A 20,766-nucleotide genomic window follows, 5' to 3' on the forward strand; every position below is an offset into this window, starting at 1 on the left:
TACCTCCAGTATGCTAACGTGACCATCTGTGGGACACCTGCCCTTGCCTCTCTTTATACCTCACTGACAAACAACCAGGTGACAGACAGCAACACCATCTACTTCCTCAAATACACACACACACACACACACACACACACACACACACACACACACACACACACACACACACACACACACACACACACAGGCCTGTAATCCCCCCTGATAGATCTCTTCTGCCTGCATCTCTCCCAGCTCCCCCTGGGGTAATGAGACAGATTGATCCATTCTCCACCATGGACCCTTCTGATGCTTGCCGACTTTCTCGTCTCCACTAAACCTTCTCTGGGCTCGTGTGAGAAACTTCCTGTCCTCTACTAAACCTTCTCTGGACTTGTCTGAGAAACGCCCTCTCCTCTACTAAACCTTCCCTGGGCTTGTCTGAGAAACCCCCTCTTCTCTACTAAACCTTCTCTGGGCTCGTGTGAGAAACCTCCTGTCCTCTACTAAACCTTCTCTGGACTTGTCTGAGAAACCCCCTCTTCTCTACTAAACCTTCCCTGGGCTTGTCTGAGAAACCCCCTCTCCTCTACTAAACCTTCTCTGGGCTTGTCTGAGAAACCCCCTCTCCTCTACTAAACCTTCCCTGGGCTCGTCTGAGAAACCCCCTCTCCTCTACTAAACCTTCCCTGGGCTTGTCTGAGAAACCCCCTCTTCTCTACTAAACCTTCTCTGGGCTCGTGTGAGAAACCTCCTGTCCTCTACTAAACCTTCTCTGGACTTGTCTGAGAAACCCCCTCTTCTCTACTAAACCTTCCCTGGGCTTGTCTGAGAAACCCCCTCTCCTCTACTAAACCTTCTCTGGGCTTGTCTGAGAAACCCCCTCTCCTCTACTAAACCTTCCCTGGGCTCGTCTGAGAAACCCCCTCTCCTCTACTAAACCTTCTCTGGGCTTGTCTGAGAAAACCCCTCGCCTCCACTAAACCTTCTCTGGGCTCGTCTGAGAAACCTCCTGTCCTCTACTAAACCTTCTCTGGGCTTGTCTGAGAAACCCCCTATCGCTCAGATTAAAAGACGCTAGCATGGCTCAAAATGTGTCTGCACACTGCACAGGCACTGAAAGATGACCCCCAAAATTGACCAAGAAATTACCAAACACTGGTTTGATTTCACCAAGACACTGTGTTTTACGATAACCCCACCTCATGCAGGGAGATCATTTCATCTCAACTCCTTATCTCAACGCCTCATCACGACTCACAGAGAGTGGAAAGAGATGAAAGACAAGCGGGCTTGTTTTGTTTGGTCCTGATTCTTCTCAAAAATGCTAATGAGTCTATCCGAGAGCAGAGTTGGTGGTAAATCGACAGATTAGCATAAGAATGTCATGTCAGTCATACTACCAAACAACACACACAAACACACTCATTGTCTCACATACACACACAGGGGAAGACAAGGGAATGGTTGGCAGGCCAGGTGGGTAGTGTTTTAAGGGGGGGGGGGGTTGTGGAAGTGCCTGATTGGGGGGAGAAGAGGGCGAGGATGGAAGAACGCTGGGATGAGTTGGGGCGGGGGGTCTACTTGGCAAAACGAGGATTGGAACAGAGCTCGTCTGTCTGGAGTGTCGAGTGCAGCCAGCTGACGGTGGTATTGTGTGTGCGTGTGTGTGTGTGTGTGTGTGTGTGTGTGTGTCAATGGAAGACAGTCTAGCAATGATCAGCCCTATTCAGGCCCATGGACACAGACAACACAGACATCACACTGATAAAGGCCTCATCAAATCTCAGGGCAAAATCTTCACGTCTACATCAGACAGTCACCCTATTATCACAGTAAATAGTCTGCTTGAGCAATTATAAAAATACTAAATTATAGTATGATGTTACAAGCAGGCTTTCAATTGTAAGTGAAAGAAGATGTAATTAAGGAGACATATTTAGCCCGTTGCCGTGGTAGCCTGGCCCTAATTAAGTAAATGCTGAACCTTCTGCCAGAACATGGCACCTTTCCCGAGAGCAAAACAGAAAAACAAATTCCTGTTAACGAGTTAAACCCTCTGAACCCTGTAGGCTATTGTATACTGTCACTAGCCTGGATGCCAGTATGCTGGCAAGTCATCTAGTAGAAAGATGTACAGACAGAGATGTTGACAACTGACTCCACTCACTCTTTAGCAGAGAAGAAACCACAAAAATAAAGTATTGTTAACAAGCTAAAGCATTTGGACCCTATATACTGTAGTTTACATAGCACTGTGGTAGTCTGTTGGATATCATTCTGTTGCATATCAGTCTGTTGGATATCAGTCATCTGGATATCAGTCAGCTGGATATCAGTCAGCTGGATATCAGTCTGTTTGGTAATCTGTTGGATATCAGTCTGTTGGATATCAGTCTGTTGGATATCAGTCAGCTGGATATCAGTCAGCTGGATATCAGTCAGCTGGATATCAGTCTGTTGGTAATCTGTTGGATATCAGTCTGTTGGATATCATTCTGTTGCATATCAGTCTGTTGGATATCAGTATGTTGGATATCAGTCTGTTGGATATCAGCCTGTTGGATATCAGTAAGTTTGGTAGTCTGTTGGATATCAGACTGTTGGATATCAGTCTGTTGGATATGAAGCCTGTTGGATATGAAGCCTGTTGGATATGAAGCCTGTTAAATATCAGCCTGTTAAATATCAGTCAGCTGGATAGACAGTTTGGTAGTATGTTGGATATCAGTCTGTTGGATATAAGTCTGTTGGATATCAGTACATTTGGTAGTCTGTTGGATATCAGTATGTTGGATATCAGTATGTTGGATATCAGTCAGCTGAATAATCAGTTTGGTAGTATGTTGGATATCAGTCTGATATCAGTCTGTTCGATATCAGTCTGTTGGAAATCAGTAAGTTTGGTTACCGGATGCTGGAGTGAGTAGCCGTGCTGTACTTCGCTCCGCGGGTAATATTACATTTCATTACAACGGAACGATTTGATTAGTGTAATGTTAGCTAGCTAGCTACATAGTTGTCTTTGCATCAAGGATAAAGGTGTAGCTAAGGTGTAGGTGTAGCTTTGAGAAACTAACTTTGAGAAACTAACAAGGTTAGCTAGCCAGCTGTATTCGTTCGCGCCGTTTTCCAAACGGCGTCAACACCACAGCCACTGCTAGCTAGCCAACTTTACCCACTAGCAGTACTGTAGAAACGAAATACATTACAACGGAACGATTTGATTAGTGTAATGTTAGCTAGCTACATAGTTGTCTACATATCAAAGATAAAAGATAAAGGTCAACGCAGCCACTGCTAGCTAGCCAACTCTACCAGCTAGCAGTACTGTATCATTTTTAGTCAATAAGATTTTTGCAACGTAAGCTTAACTTTCTGAACTTTCGAGTTGTGTAGTCCACTTGTGTAGCTAGCAGGACTGACCTTGTGTTAGCTAGCCAACGTTTAATTACTTCTGCGTTATGAAAGGAACAAGACACGGACACGAATGATCCATTGGTAGTTTGTTGTAACCAAGTATTGGTGCTAACCGTGTGTTATTGGATGCTAGCATGCTAGTTAGCTATGGCATCATAGGACACGGTGCACTGGGTGGGTTTCACGGAAGAATACTGTACCAAGTTATCTAGCTGAATAAACTAAGTTTGAGCCTATTCCTGGAAACATTGAACCACTGTAGTTTACATCAATTATAATTTCTAAAGTGGAAGTTGGAAAAGTTATATTTGAGTGTTTCAGTGAATGGTTAGTGAGGGAGGCCCTGCTCTCTCGCTTCCCCAGTTGTTTAGTTAATTTTCATTCCAATCTCCTTTGCATTAGCATAGCTTCTCCTGTAGCCTGTCATCTATGTGTCTGTCTATCCCTGTTCTCTCCTCTCTGCACAGGCCACACAAACGCTTCACACCACATGGCCGCTGCCACTCTAACCTGGTGGTCCCAGCGCGCACGACCCACGTGGAGTTCCAGGTCTCCGGCAGCCTCTGGAACTGCCAGTCTGCGGCCAACAAGGCAGAGTTCATCTCAGCCTATGCTACCTTCCAGACCCCTCGACTTCTTGGCGCTGACGGAAACATGGATTACCACAGAAAACACTGCTACTCCTACTGCTCTCTCCTCGTCTGACCACGTGTTCTCGCATACCCCGAGAGCATCTGGTCAGCGGCACTGGAATCCTCATCTTTCCCAAGTGGACATTCTCTCTTTCTCCCCTGACCCATCTATCTATCTCCTCCTTTGAATTCCATGCTGTCACAGTCACTAGCCCATTCAAGCTTAACCTGTTAGGGCTAGGGGGCAGTATTTACACGGCCGGATAAAAAACGTACCCGATTTAATCTGGTTACTACTCCTGCCCAGTAACTAGAATATGCATATAATTATTGGCTTTGGATAGAAAACACCCTAAAGTTTCTAAAACTGTTTGAATGGTGTCTGTGAGTATAACAGAACTCATATGGCAGGCAAAAACCTGAGAAGATTTCATGCAGGAAGTGGCCTGTCTGACATGGTGTTGTTGTTCTTGCCTCTGTTTATTGAAGACTGAGGATCTTAGCTGTAACGTGACACTTCCTACGGCTCCCATAGGCTCTCAGAGCCCGGGAAAAAGCTGAACGATATCGAGGCAGCCTCTGGCTGAAACACATTACCGCCTTTGACAAGTGGCCGATCAGAGGACAAAGGGCTTAGGCGCGTGCCCGAGTCGACCCCATGCTTTATTTTCTTTCGTCTGTTTACCTAATTGCAGATTCCCGGTCGGAATATTATCGCTTTTTTACGAGAAAAATGGCATAAAATTGATTTTAAACAGCGGTTGACATGCTTCGAAGTACGGTAATGAAATATTTAGAAATCTTTTGTCACGAAATGCGCCGTGCGCATGACCCTTATTTACCATTCGGATAGTGTCTTGAACGCACGAACAAAACGTCGCTGTTGGAACATAACTATGGATTATTTTGGACCAAACCAACATTTGTTATTGAAGTAGAAGTCCTGGGAGTGCATTCTGACGAAGAACACCAAAGGTAATCAAACTTTTCTAATAGTAAATCGGAGTTTGGTGAAGGCTAAACTTGCTGGGTGTCTAAATAGCTAGCCCTGTGATGCCGGGCTATCTACTTAGAATATTGCAAAATGTGCTTTCACCAAAAAGCTATTTTAAAATCAGACATATCGAGTGCATAGAGGAGTTCTGTATCTATAATTCTTAAAATAATTGTTATGCTTTTTGTGAACGTTTATCGTGAGTAATTTAGTAAATTGTTAGTAAATTCGCCGGAAGTTTGCGGGGGGTATGCTAGTTCTGAACGTCACATGCTAATGTAAAAAGCTGGTTTTTGATATAAATATGAACTTGATTGAACAAAACATGCATGTATTGTATAACATAATGTCCTAGGTGTGTCATCTGATGAAGATCATCAAAGGTTAGTGCTTCATTTAGCTGTCTTCTGGGTTTTTGTGACATTATATGCTAGCTTGAAAAATGGGTGTCTGATTATTTCTGCTGACATAGCCTAATGTTTTGCTTTCGTTGTAAAGCCTTTTTGAAATTGGACAGTGTGGTTACTAACAATTTACTAAATTACTCACGATAAACGTTCACAAAAAGCATAACAATTATTTTAAGAATTATAGATACAGAACTCCTCTATGCACTCGATATGTCCGATTTTAAAATAGCTTTTCGGTGAAAGCACATTTTGCAATATTCTAAGTAGATAGCCCGGCATCACAGGGCTAGCTATTTAGACACCCAGCAAGTTTAGCCTTCACCAAACTCCGATTTACTATTAGAAAAGTTTGATTACCTTTGGTGTTCTTCGTCAGAATGCACTCCCAGGACTTCTACTTCAATAACAAATGTTGGTTTGGTCCAAAATAATCCATAGTTATGTTCCAACAGCGGCGTTTTGTTCGTGCGTTCAAGACACTTTCCGAATGGAAAATAAGGGTCAAGCGCACGACGCATTTCGTGACAAAAGATTTGTAAATATTTAATTTACCGTACTTCGAAGCATGTCAACCGCTGTTTAAAATCAATTTTTATGCCATTTTTCTCGTAAAAAAGCGATAATATTCAGACCGGGAATCTGCAATTAGGTAAACAGACGAAAGAAAATAAAGCACGAGCTCGACTCGGGCACGCGCCTAAGCCCTTTGTCCTCTGATCGGCCACTTGGCAAAGGCGATAATGTGTTTCAGCCAGAGGCTGCCTCGATATCGTTCAGCTTTTTCCCAGGCTCTGAGAGCCTATGGGAGCCGTAGGAAGTGTCACGTTACAGCTAAGATCCTCAGTCTTCAATAAACAGAGGCAAGAACAACAACACCTTGTCAGACAGGCCACTTCCTGCATGAAATCTTCTCAGGTTTTTGCCTGCCATATGAGTTCTGTTATACTCACAGACACCATTCAAACAGTTTTAGAAACTTTAGGGTGTTTTCTATCCAAAGCCAATAATTATATGCATATTCTAGTTACTGGGCAGGAGTAGTAACCAGATTAAATCGGGTACGTTTTTTATCCGGCCGTGTAAATACTGCCCCCTAGCCCTAACAGGTTAACGAGAGTCTTGTCTTTAAAATGCTGTAAAATAGTCATATGTTTGAGAAATTGAAGTAATAGCATTTCTAAGGTATTTGAATATCGCGCCACAGGATTCCACTGGCTGTTACGTAGGTAGGACGATTTGGTGCCACCTACCCTAGAGAGGTTAACATCCTTATAATTTATCTACCTCCAGGTTCCCTTGGAGAGTTCATCAATGAGCTTGACAAGTTCCTTTCCTGAGGATGGCTCACCCCTCAAAATTCTGGGTGACTTTAACCTCCCTACGTCTACCTTTGACTAATTTCTCTCTGCCTCTTTCTTTCCACCTCACCCTCTCACCGTCCCCCCTACAAGGCAGGCAATACACTTGACCTCATCTTTACTAGATGCTGTTCTTCTACTAATCTCACTGCAACTCCCCTCCAAGTCTCCAACCACTACCTTGTATCCTTTTCCCTCTCGCTCTCCTCCAACACTCTGCCCCTACTCAGATGGTATTGAGCCGTTGCAACCTTCGCTCTCTCTCTCCTGCTACTCTCTCATTTTACATTTTTTACATTTTAGTCATTTAGCAGACGCTCTTATCCAGAGCAACTTACAGAAGTGAATGCATACTTTTATTTCATAATTGTTTTTTTCTGTGCTGGCCCCCGTGGGAATCAAACCCACAACCCTGGCGTTGCAAACACCATGCGTTGCAAACACCATGCTCTACCAATTGAGCTACGGGGATGGCCCTCTCCTCTTCCATCCTATCATCTCTTCCCTCTGCTCAATCCTTCTCCAACCAATCTCCTAATTCTGCCTCCTCAACCCTCCTCTCCTCCCTTTCTGCATCCTTTGACTCTCTATGTCCCCTATCCTCCCGGCCGGCTCGGGTCCTCCCCTCCTGCTCCGTGGCTTGACGACTCATTGCGAGCTCACAGAACAGGGCTCCGGGCAGCCGAGCGGAAATGGAGGAAAATTAGCCTGCCTGCGGACCTGGCATCTTTTCACTCCCTCCTCTCCACATTTTCTTCCTCTGTTTCTGCTGCTAAAGCCACTTTCTACCACTCTAAATTCCAAGCATCTGCCTCTAACCCTAGGAAGCTCTTTGCAACCTTCTCCTCCCTCCTGAATCCTCCCCCCCCTCCCTCTCTGCGGATAACTTTGTCAAACATTTTGAAAAGAAAGTTGATGACATCCGATCCTCGTTTGTTAAGTCAAACGACACCGCTGGTCCTGCTCACATTGCCCTACCCTATGCTTTGCCCTCTTTCTCCCCTCTCTCTCCAGATGAAATCTTGCTACTTGTGACGGCCGGCCGCCCAACAACCTGCCCGCTTGACCCTATCCCGTCCTATCTTCTCCAGACCATTTCCGGAGACCTTCTCCCTTACCTCACCTCGCTCATCAAGTCATCCTTGACCGCTGGCTACGTCTCTTCCGTCTTCAAGAGAGCGAGAGTTGCACCCCTTCTCAAAAAACCTACACTCGATCCCTCCGATGTCAACAACAACAGACCAGTATCCCTTCTTTCTTTTCTCTCCAAAACTCTTGAGCGTGCCATCCTTGGCCAGCTCTCTTGCTATCTCTCTCAGAATGACCTTCTTGATCCAAATCAGTCAGGTTTCAAGACTGGGCATTCAACTGAGACTGCTCTTCTCTGTGTCACGGAGGCTCTCCGCACTGCTAAAGCTAACTCTCTCTCCTCTGCTCTCATCCTTCTAGACCTATCTGCTGCCTTTGATACTGTGGACCATCAGATCCTCCTCTCCACCCTCTCCGAGTTGGGCATCTCCGGCGCGGCTCACTCTTGGATTGCGTCCAACCTGACAGGTCGCTCCTACCAGGTGGCGTGGCGAGAATCCATCCCCGCACCACGTGCTCTCACCACTGGTGTCCCCCAGGGCTCAGTTCTAGGCCCTCTCCTATTCTCGCTATACACCTTGGCACTTGGCTCTGTCATATCCTCACATGGTCTCTCCTATCCTTGCTACGCAGATGACACACAATTAATCTTCTCCTTTCCCCCTTCTGATAACCAGGTGGCGAATTGCATCTCTGCATGTCTGGCAGACATATCAGTGTGGATGACGGATCACCACCTCAAGCTGAACCTCGGCAAGACGGAGCTGCTCTTCCTCCCGGGGAAGGACTGCCCGTTCCATGATCTCGCCATCACGGTTGACAACTCCATTGTGTCCTCCTCCCAGAGTGCTAAGAGCCTTGGCGTGACCCTGGACAACACCCTGTCATTCTCCGCTAACATCAAGGCGGTGACCCGGACCTGTAGGTTCATGCTCTACAACATTCGCAGAGTACGACTCTGCCTCACACAGGAAGCAGTGCAGGTCCTAATCCAGGCACTTGTCATCTCCCGTCTGGATTACTGCAACTCGCTGTTGGCGGGGCTCCCTGCCCGTGCCATTAAACCCCTACAACTCATCCAGAACGCCGCAGCCCATCTGGTGTTCAACCTTCCCAAGTTCTCTCACGTCACCCCGCTCCTCCGCACACTCCACTGGCTTCCAGTTGAAGCTCGCATCTGCTACAAGACCATGGTGCTTGCCTACGGAGCTGTGAGGGGAACGGCACCTCCGTACCTTCAGGCTCTGATCAGTCCCTACACCCAAAGAAGGGCACTGCGTTCATCCACCTCTGGCCTGCTCGCCTCCCTACCTCTGCGGAAGCACAGTTCCCGCTCAGCCCAGTCAAAACTGTTCGCTGCTCTGGCACCCCAATAGTGGAACAAGCTCCCTCACGACGCCAGGACAGCGGAGTCAATCACCACCTTCCGGAGACACCTGAAACCCCACCTCTTTAAGGAATACCTGGGATAGGATTAAGTAATCCTTCTAACCCTCACCCCCCCTACCCTCCCCCCCAAAAATATATAGATGTACTATTGTAAAGTGGTTGTTCCACTGGATATCATAAGGTGAATGCACCAATTTGTAAGTTGCTCTGGATAAGAGCGTCTGCTAAATGACGTAAATGTAAATGTATCAGTCTGTTGGATATCAGTCTGTTGGATATCAGTCAGCTGGATATCAGTCTGTTTGGTAGCCTGTTGAATATCTGTCTGTCGAATATCAGTACGTTTGGTAGTCTGTTGGATATCAGTCTGTTGGATATCAGTCAGCTAGACAGTCAGTTTGGTAGTATGTTGGATATCAGTCTGTTAAATATCAGTCTGTTAAATATCAGTCAGCTGGATAGTCAGTATGGAAGTATGTTGGTCATCAGTCTGTTGGTTATCAGTCTGTTGGATATCAGTAAGTTTGGTAGTCTGTTTGATAGTTATCAGTTTGGTAGTCTGTTTTAGTATTGCCACTGTATTACAGTCTGAAATGTCAAGCCAAGCCTTCCAAGACAGATTGCAGTATTGATTGACTGGTACTCAGTCCAATACTCACTCTTGCAGGATCTTGCTGTCTGTGGTCTGAGGGAAGCCAAAGTCCATGATCTCGTCCATCAGCTCATACACAGTCACAAAGTTGTCACGGAAACTCTCCTCCTCCAGCTCCTTAAAGTACTCCTTAAACACCTACAGATGGGCACACAGACAGACAACTTAATACAATAGGATTGCATTCAATTGGTTGAATACAAGCAGTGTACTCCAGTTGAAGTCGGAAGTTTACATACACCTTAGCCAAATACATTTAAACTCAGTTTAAAGGATCACCACTTTATTTTAAGAATGTGAAATGTCAGAATAATAGTAGAGTGAATTATTTATTTCAGCTTTATGTCTTTCATCACATTCCCAGTGTGTCAGAAGTTTACATAAATAATTTGAAGGCAATTGAGTGTAACTTGGGTCAAATGTTTCAGGTAGCCTTCCACAAGCTTCCCACAATAAGTTGGGTGAATTTTGGCCCATTCCTCCTGACAGAGCTGGTGTAACTGAGTCAGGTTTGTAAGCCTCCTTGCTTGCACAAGCTTTTTCAGATCTGCCCACAAATGTTCTATAGGATTGAGGTCAGGGCTTTGTGAGGGCCACTCCAATACCTTGACTTTGTTGTCCTTAAGCCATTTTGCCACAACTTTGGAAGTATGCTTGGGGTCATTGTCCATTTGGAAGACCCATTTGGACCAAGCTTTAACTTCCTGAATGATGTCTTGAGATGTTGCTTCAATATATCCCCATAATTTTCCTCCCTCATGATGCCATCTATATTGTGAAGTGCACCAGTCCCTCCTGCAGCACCCCCACAACATGATGTTGCCACCCCTGTGCTTCACGGTTGGGATGGTGTTCTTCGGCTTGCAAGCCTCCCCCTTTTGTCTCCATACATAAAGATGGTCATTATGGCCAAACAGTTCAATTTTTGTTTCATCAGACCAGAGGACATTTCTCCAAAAAGTACGATCTTTGTCCCCATGTGCAGTTGAAATCCGTAGTCTGGCTTTTTATGGCGGTTTTGGAGCAGTGGCTTCTTCCTTGCTGAGCGGCTTATGTCGATATAGGACTCGTTTTACTGTGGGTACAGATACTTTTGTACCTGTTTCCTCCAGCATCTTCACAAGGTCCTTTACTGTTGTTCTGGGATTGATTTGCACTTTTCACACCAAAGTATGTTCATCTCTAGGAGACAGAACGCATCTCCTTCCTGAGCGGTATGATGGCTGCGTGGTCCCATGGTGTTTATACTTGCCTACTATTGTTTGTACAGATGAACGTGGTACCTTCAGGCGTTCGGAAATTTCTCCCAAGGATGAACCAGACTTGTGGTGGTCTACAATTTTTTTTCTGAGGTCTTGGCTGATTTCTTTTGATTTTCCCATGATGTCAAGCAAAGAGGCACTGAGTTTGAAGGTAGGCCTTGAAATACATCCACAGGTACTCAAATGATGTCAATTAGCCAATCATAAGCTTCTAAAGCCATGACATTATTTTATGGAATTTTCCAAGCTGTTTAAAGGCACTGTCAACTTAGTGTATGTAAACTTTTGACCCACTGGAATTGTGATACAGTGAATTATAAGTGAAATAATCTGTCTGTAAACAATTGTTGGAAAAATTACTTGTGTCATGCACAAAGTAGATGTCCTAACCGACTTGCCAAAACAATAGTTTGTTAACAAGCAATTTGTGGATTGGTTGAAAAACAAGTTTTAATAACTCCAACCTAAGTGTAAACTTCCGACTTCAACTGTACTGTACAGTCGTGGCCAAAAGTTTTGAGAATTACACAAATATTAATTTCCACAAAGTTTGCTGCTTCAGTGTCTTTAGATATTTTTGTCAGATGTTACTATGGAATACTAAAGTATAATTACAAGCTTTTCATAAATGTCAAAGTCTTTTATTGACAATTACATGAAGTTGATGCAAGGAGTCAATATTTGCAGTGTTGACCCTTCTTTTTCAAGACCTCTGCAATCCGCAAAGCATGCTGTCAATTCACTTCTGGGCCACATCCTGACTGATGGCAGCCCATTCTTGCATAATCAATGCTTGGAGTTTGTCAGAATTTGTGGGTTTTTGTTTGTGGATTGACCACAAGTTCTCAATGGGATTAAGTTCTGGGGAGTTCTGACCATAGACCCAAAATATCAATGTTTTGTTCCCCGAGCCACTTAGTTATCACTTTTGCCTTATGGCAAGGTGCTCCATCATGCTGGAAAAGGCATTGTTCATCACCAAACTGTTCCTGGATGGTTGGGAGAAGTTGCTCTCGGAGGATGTGTTGGTACCATTCTTTATTCATGGCTGTGTTCTTAGGCAAAATCGTGAGTGAGCCCACTCCCTTGGCTGAGAAGCAACCCCACACATGAATGGTCTCAGGATGCTTTACTGTTGGCATGACACAGGACTGATGGTAGCACTCACCTTGTCTTCTCCGGACAAGCTTTTTTCCGGATGCCCCAAACAATCGGAGAGGGGATTCATCAGAGAAAATGACTTTACCCCACTCCTCAGCAGTCCAATCCCTGTACCTTTTGCAGAATATCAGTCTGTCCCTGATGTTTTTCCTGGAGAGAAGTGGCTTCTTTGCTGCCCTTCTTGACACCAGGTCATCCTTCAAAAGTCTTTGCCTAACTGTGCGTGCAGATGCACTCACACCTGCCTGCTGCCATTCCTGAGCAAGCTCTGTACTAGTGGTGCCCCGATCTCGCAGCTGAATCAACTTTAGGAGACGGTCCTGGCGCTTGCTGGACTTTCTTGGGCGCCGTGAAGCCTTCTTCACAACAATTGAACCACTCTCCTTGAAGTTCTTAATGATCCGACAAATGGTTGATTTAGGTGCAATCTTACTGGCAGCAATATCCTTGCCTGTGAAGCCCTTTTTGTGCAAAGCAATGATGACGGCACGTATTTCCCTGCATGTAGCCATGTTTGACAGAGGAAGAACAATGATTCCAAGCACCACCTTCCTTTTGAAGCTTCCAGTCTGTTACTCAAACTCAATCAGCATGACAGAGTGATCTCAAGCCTTGTCCTCGTCAACAGTCACACCTGTGTTAACGAGAGACTCACTGACATGATGTCAGCTGGTCCTTTTGTGGCAGGGCTGAAATGCAGTGGATATGTTTTTTGGGGTTTCAGTTCATTTGCATGGCAAAGAGGGACTTTGGAATTAATTGCAATTCATCTGATCACTCTTCATAACACCCTGGAGTATATGCAAATTGCCATCATACAAACTGAGGCAGCAGAGTTTGTGAAAATTAATATTTGTGTCATTCTCAAAACTTTTGGCCACGACTGTATATCAGTAAAGCACACACTCACCTCCACCATTTTGTAGAGGAAGGAGTAGACCAGGGCTGCATTGGCATTCTTCTTGGTCATTGCCACCACTGAAGAAGAACTTAAGAATGTACTAAAACTGTTGAACAGAAAAGTAACTGGGCCACTGCTGTTTTAAAATATTTTTCACATGGAACTTTTACAAGTGAGATAGTGGACTCAAAAGATTAGTTGTTCACAGCATTTCCCTCTAGTTCAGAATAACATGAGATGTACAGATAAAGGACATGCAGTGAGGGTGTGAACTGTGAATTGTGTGATGTGTTAGAAGCAGAGACAGTCGTCCTGAGCATGGTACGAGAGACAGAAGCTTGGTAACCAAGACGGCCTGACTGAGCAGTAACAGGAATTCCTGTTTGGACAGGATACGGTAGAGGTTTCTGTGTTTGATCCACAGGAAGTGGGCAGAGCCGTGTGTCACCAGGGGCGATGAGTCTGCATCCTCCTCCATCGTCATCATAATGGGCATGAAGTGGTCGACCTCATTCATGTCCATGTTTCCCATGTAGTTACGACTGATCAACACCTACAGGGAAAACACATACAGTGAGGGAAAAAAGTATTTGCTCCCCTGCTGATTTTGTACGTTTGCCCACTGACAAAGAAATGATCAGTCTATAATTTTAATTGTAGGTTTATTAGAACAGTGAGAGACAGAATAACAACAAAAAAATCCAGAAAAACGCATGTCAAAAATTTTATAAATTGATTTGCATTTTAATGAGAGAAATAAGTATTTGACCCCCTATCAATCAGAAAGATTTCTGGCTCCCAGGTGTCATTTATACAGATACCGAGCTGAGATTAGGAGCACATTCTTAAAGGGAGTGCTCCTAATCTCAGTTTGTTACCTGTATAAAAGACACCTGTCCACAGAAGCAATCAATCAATCAGATTCCAAACTCTCCACCATGGCCAAGACCAAAGAGCTCTCCAATGATGTCAGGGACAAGATTGGAGACCTACACAAGGCTGGAATGGGCTACAAGACCATCGCCAAGCAGCTTGGTGAGAAGGTGACAACAGTTGGTGCGATTATTCGCAAATGGAAGAAACACAAAAGAACTGTCAATCTCCCTTGGCCTGGGGCTCCATGCAAGATCTCACCTCGTGGAGTTGCAATGATCATGAGAACGGTGAGGAATCAGCCCAGAACTACACGGGAGGATTTTGTCAATGATCTCAAGGCAGCTGGGACCATAGTCACCAAGAAAACAATTGGTAACACACTACACCGTGAAGGACTGAAATCCTGCAGCGCTCGCAAGGTCCCCCTGCTCAAGAAAGCACATATACATGCCCGTCTGAAGTTTGCCAATGAACATCTGAATGATTCAGAGGACAACTGGGTGAAAGTGTTGTGGTCAGATGAGACCAAAATGGAGCTCTTTGGCATCATCTCAATTCGCTGTGTTTGGAGGACGAGGAATGCTGCCTATGACTCCAAGAACACCATCCCCACCGTCAAACATGGAGGTGGAAACATTATGCTTTGGGGGTGTTTTTCTGCTAAGGGGACAGGACAACTTCACCGCATCAAAGGGACGATGGACGGGGCCATGTACCGTCAAATCTTGGGTGAGAACCTCCTTCCCTCAGCCAGGGCATTGAAAATTGGTCGTGGATGGGTATTCCAGCATGACAATGACCCAAAACACACGGCCAAGGCAACAAAGGAGTGGCTCAAGAAGAAGCACATTAAGGTCCTGGAGTGGCCTAGCCAGTCTCCAGACCTTAATCCCATAGAAAATCTGTGGAGGGAGCTGAAGGTTCGAGTTGCCAAACGTCAGCCTTGAAACCTTAATGACTTGGAGAAGATCTGCAAAGAGGAGTGGGACAAAATCCCTCCTGAGATGTGTGCAAACCTGGTGGCCAACTACAAGAAACGTTTGACCTCTATGATTGCCAACAAGGGTGTTGCCACCAAGTACTAAGTCATGTTTTGCAGAGGGGTCAAATACTTATTTCCCTCATTAAAATGCAAATCATTTTATAACATTTTTGAAATGCGTTTTTCTGGATTTTTTTGTTGTTATTCTGTCTCTCACTGTTCAAATAAACCTACCATTAAAATTATAGACTGATCATTTCTTTGTCAGTGGGCAAACGTACAAAATCAGCAGGGGATCAAATACTTTTTTTCCCTGTGTAATAGGGTGAAGATTTGTAAATAGGGTAAAGTGTTGCACACCCATATAGTTATGGCATATCAACACCTGAAACCACACGACACAGAGGGCATTGTAACACATTAATGAAATTCATTTTCAATTCAATTCAGTTCATCTTTATTTAGATAGGATAGTTCACTCGGCACTGTCGGCAGCAATTCTCACTGTTATCCAGGGAGTCCATAGAGGCAGTTATGCAACAGAAGAAATTCAAAAAGATCAAACATGGAGCATATGCCCTTCCCCTTGTTGTAAAGGCTCAGCAGTAAGCTGTGGAAGATGTACAGTAAATGAAAGGAGCAACAGCCTCTGCCAGGAGGCCTCTGTTTAGAAACATAAAATAACTGACAACTAATCTGGGATCACAATGCCCAATGACAGCATTGTGCAAAATAAATATCTCTCTCTCACACACCACAAGATACACTGGAGTGGCCTGAGGGAACTCTCACTCACACACTCCCTTTCATTTCAACACCAATAACAAGATGAGTCAGCATTGAGAGTTGCTGGGCTGGAGCCCTCACACTCTGATAGATCAAAGCATATGCTTGAAGGATCTCACACACTGAAGCAGACCTGGGAGAACTAGTTTTAGCTATGCTTTTCTGGAGAAACAAAGGATGTGACCAGAACTATTTGAATACAGATCCCAATAAATGACTTATTTTTAAAACTATTTCAATACAGACCCGAGAAAGCAACGACATGTTTAAACTTTTTGAATACAGATCTGAGGAAGCAACTACATGTTTAAACTATTTGAATACAGACCTGAAAAAGTAACTAAACTCAGCAAAAAAAGAAACATCCCTTTTTCAGGACCCTGTCTTTCAAAGATAATTCGTAAAAAATAGCCTAGTGGTTAGAGCGCTGGACTAGTAACCGAAAGGTTGCAAGATCGAATCCCTGAGGTGACAAGGTACAAATCTGTCGTTCTGCCCCTGAACAAGGCAGTTAACCCACTGTTCCTAGGCCGTCATTGAAAATAAGAATTTGTTCTTAACTGACTTGCCTAGTAAAATAAAGGGTTTAAACACTGCTTTTTCAATGAACCATAAACAATTAATGAACATGCACCTCTGGAACGGTCGTTAAGCTTACAGACAGTAGGCAATTAAGGTCACAGTTATGAAACCTTAGGACACTAAAGAGGCCTTTCTACTGACTCTGAAAAACACCAAAAGAAAGATGCCCAGGGTCCCTGCCCATCTGTGTGAATGTGCCTTAGGCATGCTGCAAGGAGGCATGAGGACTGCAGATGTGGCCTGGGCAATAAATTGCAATGTCTGTACTGTGAGACGCCTAAGACAGCGCTACAGGGAGACAGGATGGACAGCTGATTGTCCTTGCAGTGGCAGACCACGTGTAACAACATCTGCACAGGATCGGTACATCCAAACGTCACATCTGCGGGACAGGTACAGGATGGTAACAACAACTGCCTGGGTTACACCAGGAATGCACAATCCCTACATCAGTGCTCAGACTGTCCGCAATAGGCTGAGAGAGGCTGGACTGAAGGCTTGTAGGCCTGTAGTAAGGCAGGTCCTCACCAGACATCACCGGCAACAACATCCCCTTTGGGCACAAACCCACTGCCGCTGGACCAGACAGGACTGGCAAAAAGTGCTCTTCACTGACGAGTCATGGTTTTGTCTCACCAGGGGTGATGGTTGGATTCGCGTTTATCGTCGAAGGAATGAGCGTTACACTGAGGCCTGTACTCTGGAACAGGATCGGTTTGGAGGTGGAGGGTCCGTCATGGTCTGGGGCGGTGTCACAGCATCATCGGACTGAGCTTGTTGTCATTGCAGGCAATCTCAACGCCGTGCGTTACAGGGAAGACATCATCCTCCCTCATGTGGTACCCTTCCTGTAGGCTCATCCTGACATGACCCTCCAGCATGACAATGCCACCAGCCATACTGCTCGTTCTGTGCGTGATTTCCTGCAAGACAGGAATGTCAGTGTTCTGCCATGGCCAGCGAAGAGCCCGGATCTCAATCCCATTGAGCACGTCCGGGACCTGTTGAATTGGAGAGTGAGGGCTAGGGCCATTCCCCCCAGAAATGCCTGGGAACTTGCAGGTTCCTTGGTGGAAGAGTGGGGTAACATCTCACAGCAAGAACTGGCATATCTGGTGCAGTCCATAAGGAGGAGATGCACTGCAGTACTTAATGCAGCTGGTGGCCACACCAGATACTGACTGTTACTCTTGATTTTGACCCACCCTTTGTTCAGGGACACATTATTCAATTTCTGTTAGTCACATGTCTGTGGTACTTGTTCAGTTTATGTCTCAGTTGTTGAATCTTGTTATGTTCATAGAAATATTTACGCGTGTTCAGTTTGCTGAAAATAAACGCAGTTGACAGTGAGAGGATGTTTCTTTTTTTTCTGAGTTTACATGTTTAAACTATTTGAATACAGACCTGAGAAAGCAACTACATGTTTAAACTATTTGAATACAGATCTGAGAACGCAACGACTTGAAACAAATATGTGAATACAGATGTTAGGAAGTGACTACTTTTCTGAAACTATTGGATTGGTTGCCTTCAATTTATGGCAGGGCTGTTTCTGGAACTGCATGTTGAAGATAGAAATAGAATGAATAGAGCACACACAATCTACTATACTATTCCAATCTATCTGACAGTCATATTTGATCTACAGAATACATTTCTATCTGAAGATTTTGCTCCAGGTGTACATAATCAATTCAAACCAATGATCTTTTGTACAGATAAGTATAAACAAGTTGTGACGCACAACTACTGTATGAATCTTTCAACATGCCACTGGAAAGGTAGAAAAAGCTGCAATTCATTGTATGATACCTGAAAATACTGCAGCGTAATACAAATCCATTTGCAAATAGCAAGTTGGATGCTTAGCAAAAACAACTTCAAACCTCTGTCGATCTGAGTGTAAGTGTTCTTGTTTCAAACAAACACTATACCATCTTTAAAGGGATAGTATGTATTCTGAATACACCATTATTTTCCACTTACCTTGGCTGTAGTTGATTTCAAGAAGGCAGTTTTGGGATATTTAGTTTCCTTTTGACACTTATTAGCTGTATTCTGTTACTGTTTTGAAGCTGCAAAAGTGATCTACTCTAATGTTGAGGTGATTACATAACCCTCATTAAATTCTGGGCTATATTAAGATTCATATCTAAGAGCCCTCCAAACCATGTGCTTATGATAGTTCAAATATACTAACTCAACAGTTGTAGTTGTTGATTCTTCAAATATTTGGCATCCATCAAATACATATTTTGGGGTTTTCAAATAACTTGCATATATTCAAATACCTTTTCAAATATGATGTTTTTCTGTATTTGAATATCAAAGAAAATAGTTGCCTTTTTAGTTGACTCTGTCATGACGTTGCCCTCTTTGGGTTTTCTATGTACCATCCCCCTACCTCCCCCTACTCAGGCCCTGTGAGAGAGGTCGTAAATTCCTAAGAAAATGTCCTCATGGCCCTCATGGCCACAGTATACAGAGAGAGTGGGCTTCATAGAAAGAACCCAGGAATTCTTCCACCTCACAGGACTGGAGAACCGAAAGACATTTATGTTCTGGAGAAGGTATAAAAGATCGGTGAAAAATCCAGCTACGGACTGGTCCGTTTGGTACAATTTTGTGAAACTCATGAGAGACAATACGGCCACATTACCATGGCTCTGTTTATATCATAGCCTTAGTTGTGAGACTTACATCTAATGGTTGTATAAAATTAATGAATAAGGATAAAGCTATTTGGAATATGTTGGGATGCTTGTAAGATGTTAATGTGAGAGAATTGTATTTTCTGTTTAAAGTTTTACCAAGTCATCGGCACGCCCCCATGAACAGACGAGACCTGGCGTCATGAGACAGCCTTTTTCTGTCATTCCGAATAAAACCCCCACGCAGGGTTTCTATCACCAGACCAGCTTACCTCGATAACAAGAGGGCCAAGGTTTGACCATGCATTCCTCGTTCTGAACTTTAACCATACCCCGTGGTTAAACTCTTAGATATTGATACCGACAGAATAATAACAAGTCTTTGATATTAATTACTAGTCTGCAGCTAGGAATTCGGTATCATTGAACGTGATGACCGACGAAACAGCCGTCCTATAACAACATTAATGAATGTCCCTTTGAAATATCCATTCTAACCGAGAGAGAGAGAGAGAACGCGAGGACAAAACTCTCCAACAGAACAGAACTTTTCAACAAAGATCCCGACGACACACCGAGCATAAATATATATATATGGATTGCAATTGTTCCCGAATGAGTGAGGATTAGGATTAGCATTTCAATTGTTAATATTTATCAACTCTGTAGTGCCTTCTCAGCTGACCCACACTCCCCTTCTGTCTAACAAGCCGCCATGCCGGTTTAGCCCACTAGGTCACATTCTCCTATCATTTCCTTGTAACCATATCTGTCTGATTATGCATTTCTGTGAATTATTTAGTTTAGTAAATAAATGATTTTAAGACAATTGATGTATGGATGACTCATAGTGAAGACTGGGTTCGTGCAGATAACCAACAATTTACGACGTTTGGAATGAGACTGTTGAGGTAAATAACACATCATTAATCAGAAGACTCAGATCAGATAGTATGATATCTGAAAGTTATATTAGGAAAATTATAACTTTGTAATCTGAATATTTTCCTTGGTGCCCCGACCTCCTAGTTAATTACAGTTACACGATTAATCAGTTTAATCGCATAATAATAATTACAGAGAGTTATTTGATAAACATGTCTTCCGTTTTAATGATGCCAAAGACACGACAACTCCCTTGAGTATTTGAAAAGTTGGTATATTCTTAAAAATACAATGTTCTTCCCAGGTCTGCATTGAAGAGGGCCCTCTGTCACACAGGAAACTCCTCACACAGTGAAAGGATATGGACAGGCTCTTCCTCGTTCTTTAGCTATAAAGGGATGGTGGAATCCCAGACAGACCGTTCAAAGCTTGTTGCCTTTAAAGAGGAGTCTTGACGCACATGCAGGAAACACCAAAGTTACCTGACTGTTAAGAATGTAGAGGTAAATGTCAGTGTTTAACTAATACCATTTTGAGAATTAAAAATAACTTTGGAGAACATGTTCGGCTTCTGATTTAAAATGTACAGTAAACTGCCATGAAGGTTCAAGGAAATGAAAAAGTACAAATATTGTTCAAACCAATTGTCACTATCCCTTCATCAACACCTCCCCCTCTGTGTTAATCAGACGCATGTATCAGAACATGCCATGGCAAGTTCCTCATTCCATGTTTAAATCCCCAGACACTT

At 43.9% G+C, this 20,766-nt stretch overlaps 1 protein-coding gene across 1 annotated transcript in view; it reads right to left on the bottom strand.

Moving 5' to 3' along the window:
* The window catches only part of LOC115158744 (AP-1 complex subunit mu-2), a 45,440-nt gene that overhangs the window by 19,334 nt on the left and 5,340 nt on the right, over positions 1-20,766 (bottom strand). The window contains exons 2-4 of the mRNA XM_029708031.1: positions 13,647-13,803; positions 13,260-13,327; positions 9,934-10,064 (exon numbers count right to left, since the gene is read on the bottom strand). Coding sequence (XP_029563891.1) covers positions 9,934-10,064; positions 13,260-13,327; positions 13,647-13,803 — 356 coding nt within the window. The remainder of the gene's footprint in view (positions 1-9,933; positions 10,065-13,259; positions 13,328-13,646; positions 13,804-20,766) is intronic.

Source organism: Salmo trutta, chromosome 22, assembly GCF_901001165.1.
Source record: "Salmo trutta chromosome 22, fSalTru1.1, whole genome shotgun sequence".
Lineage (NCBI taxonomy): Eukaryota > Metazoa > Chordata > Actinopteri > Salmoniformes > Salmonidae > Salmo > Salmo trutta.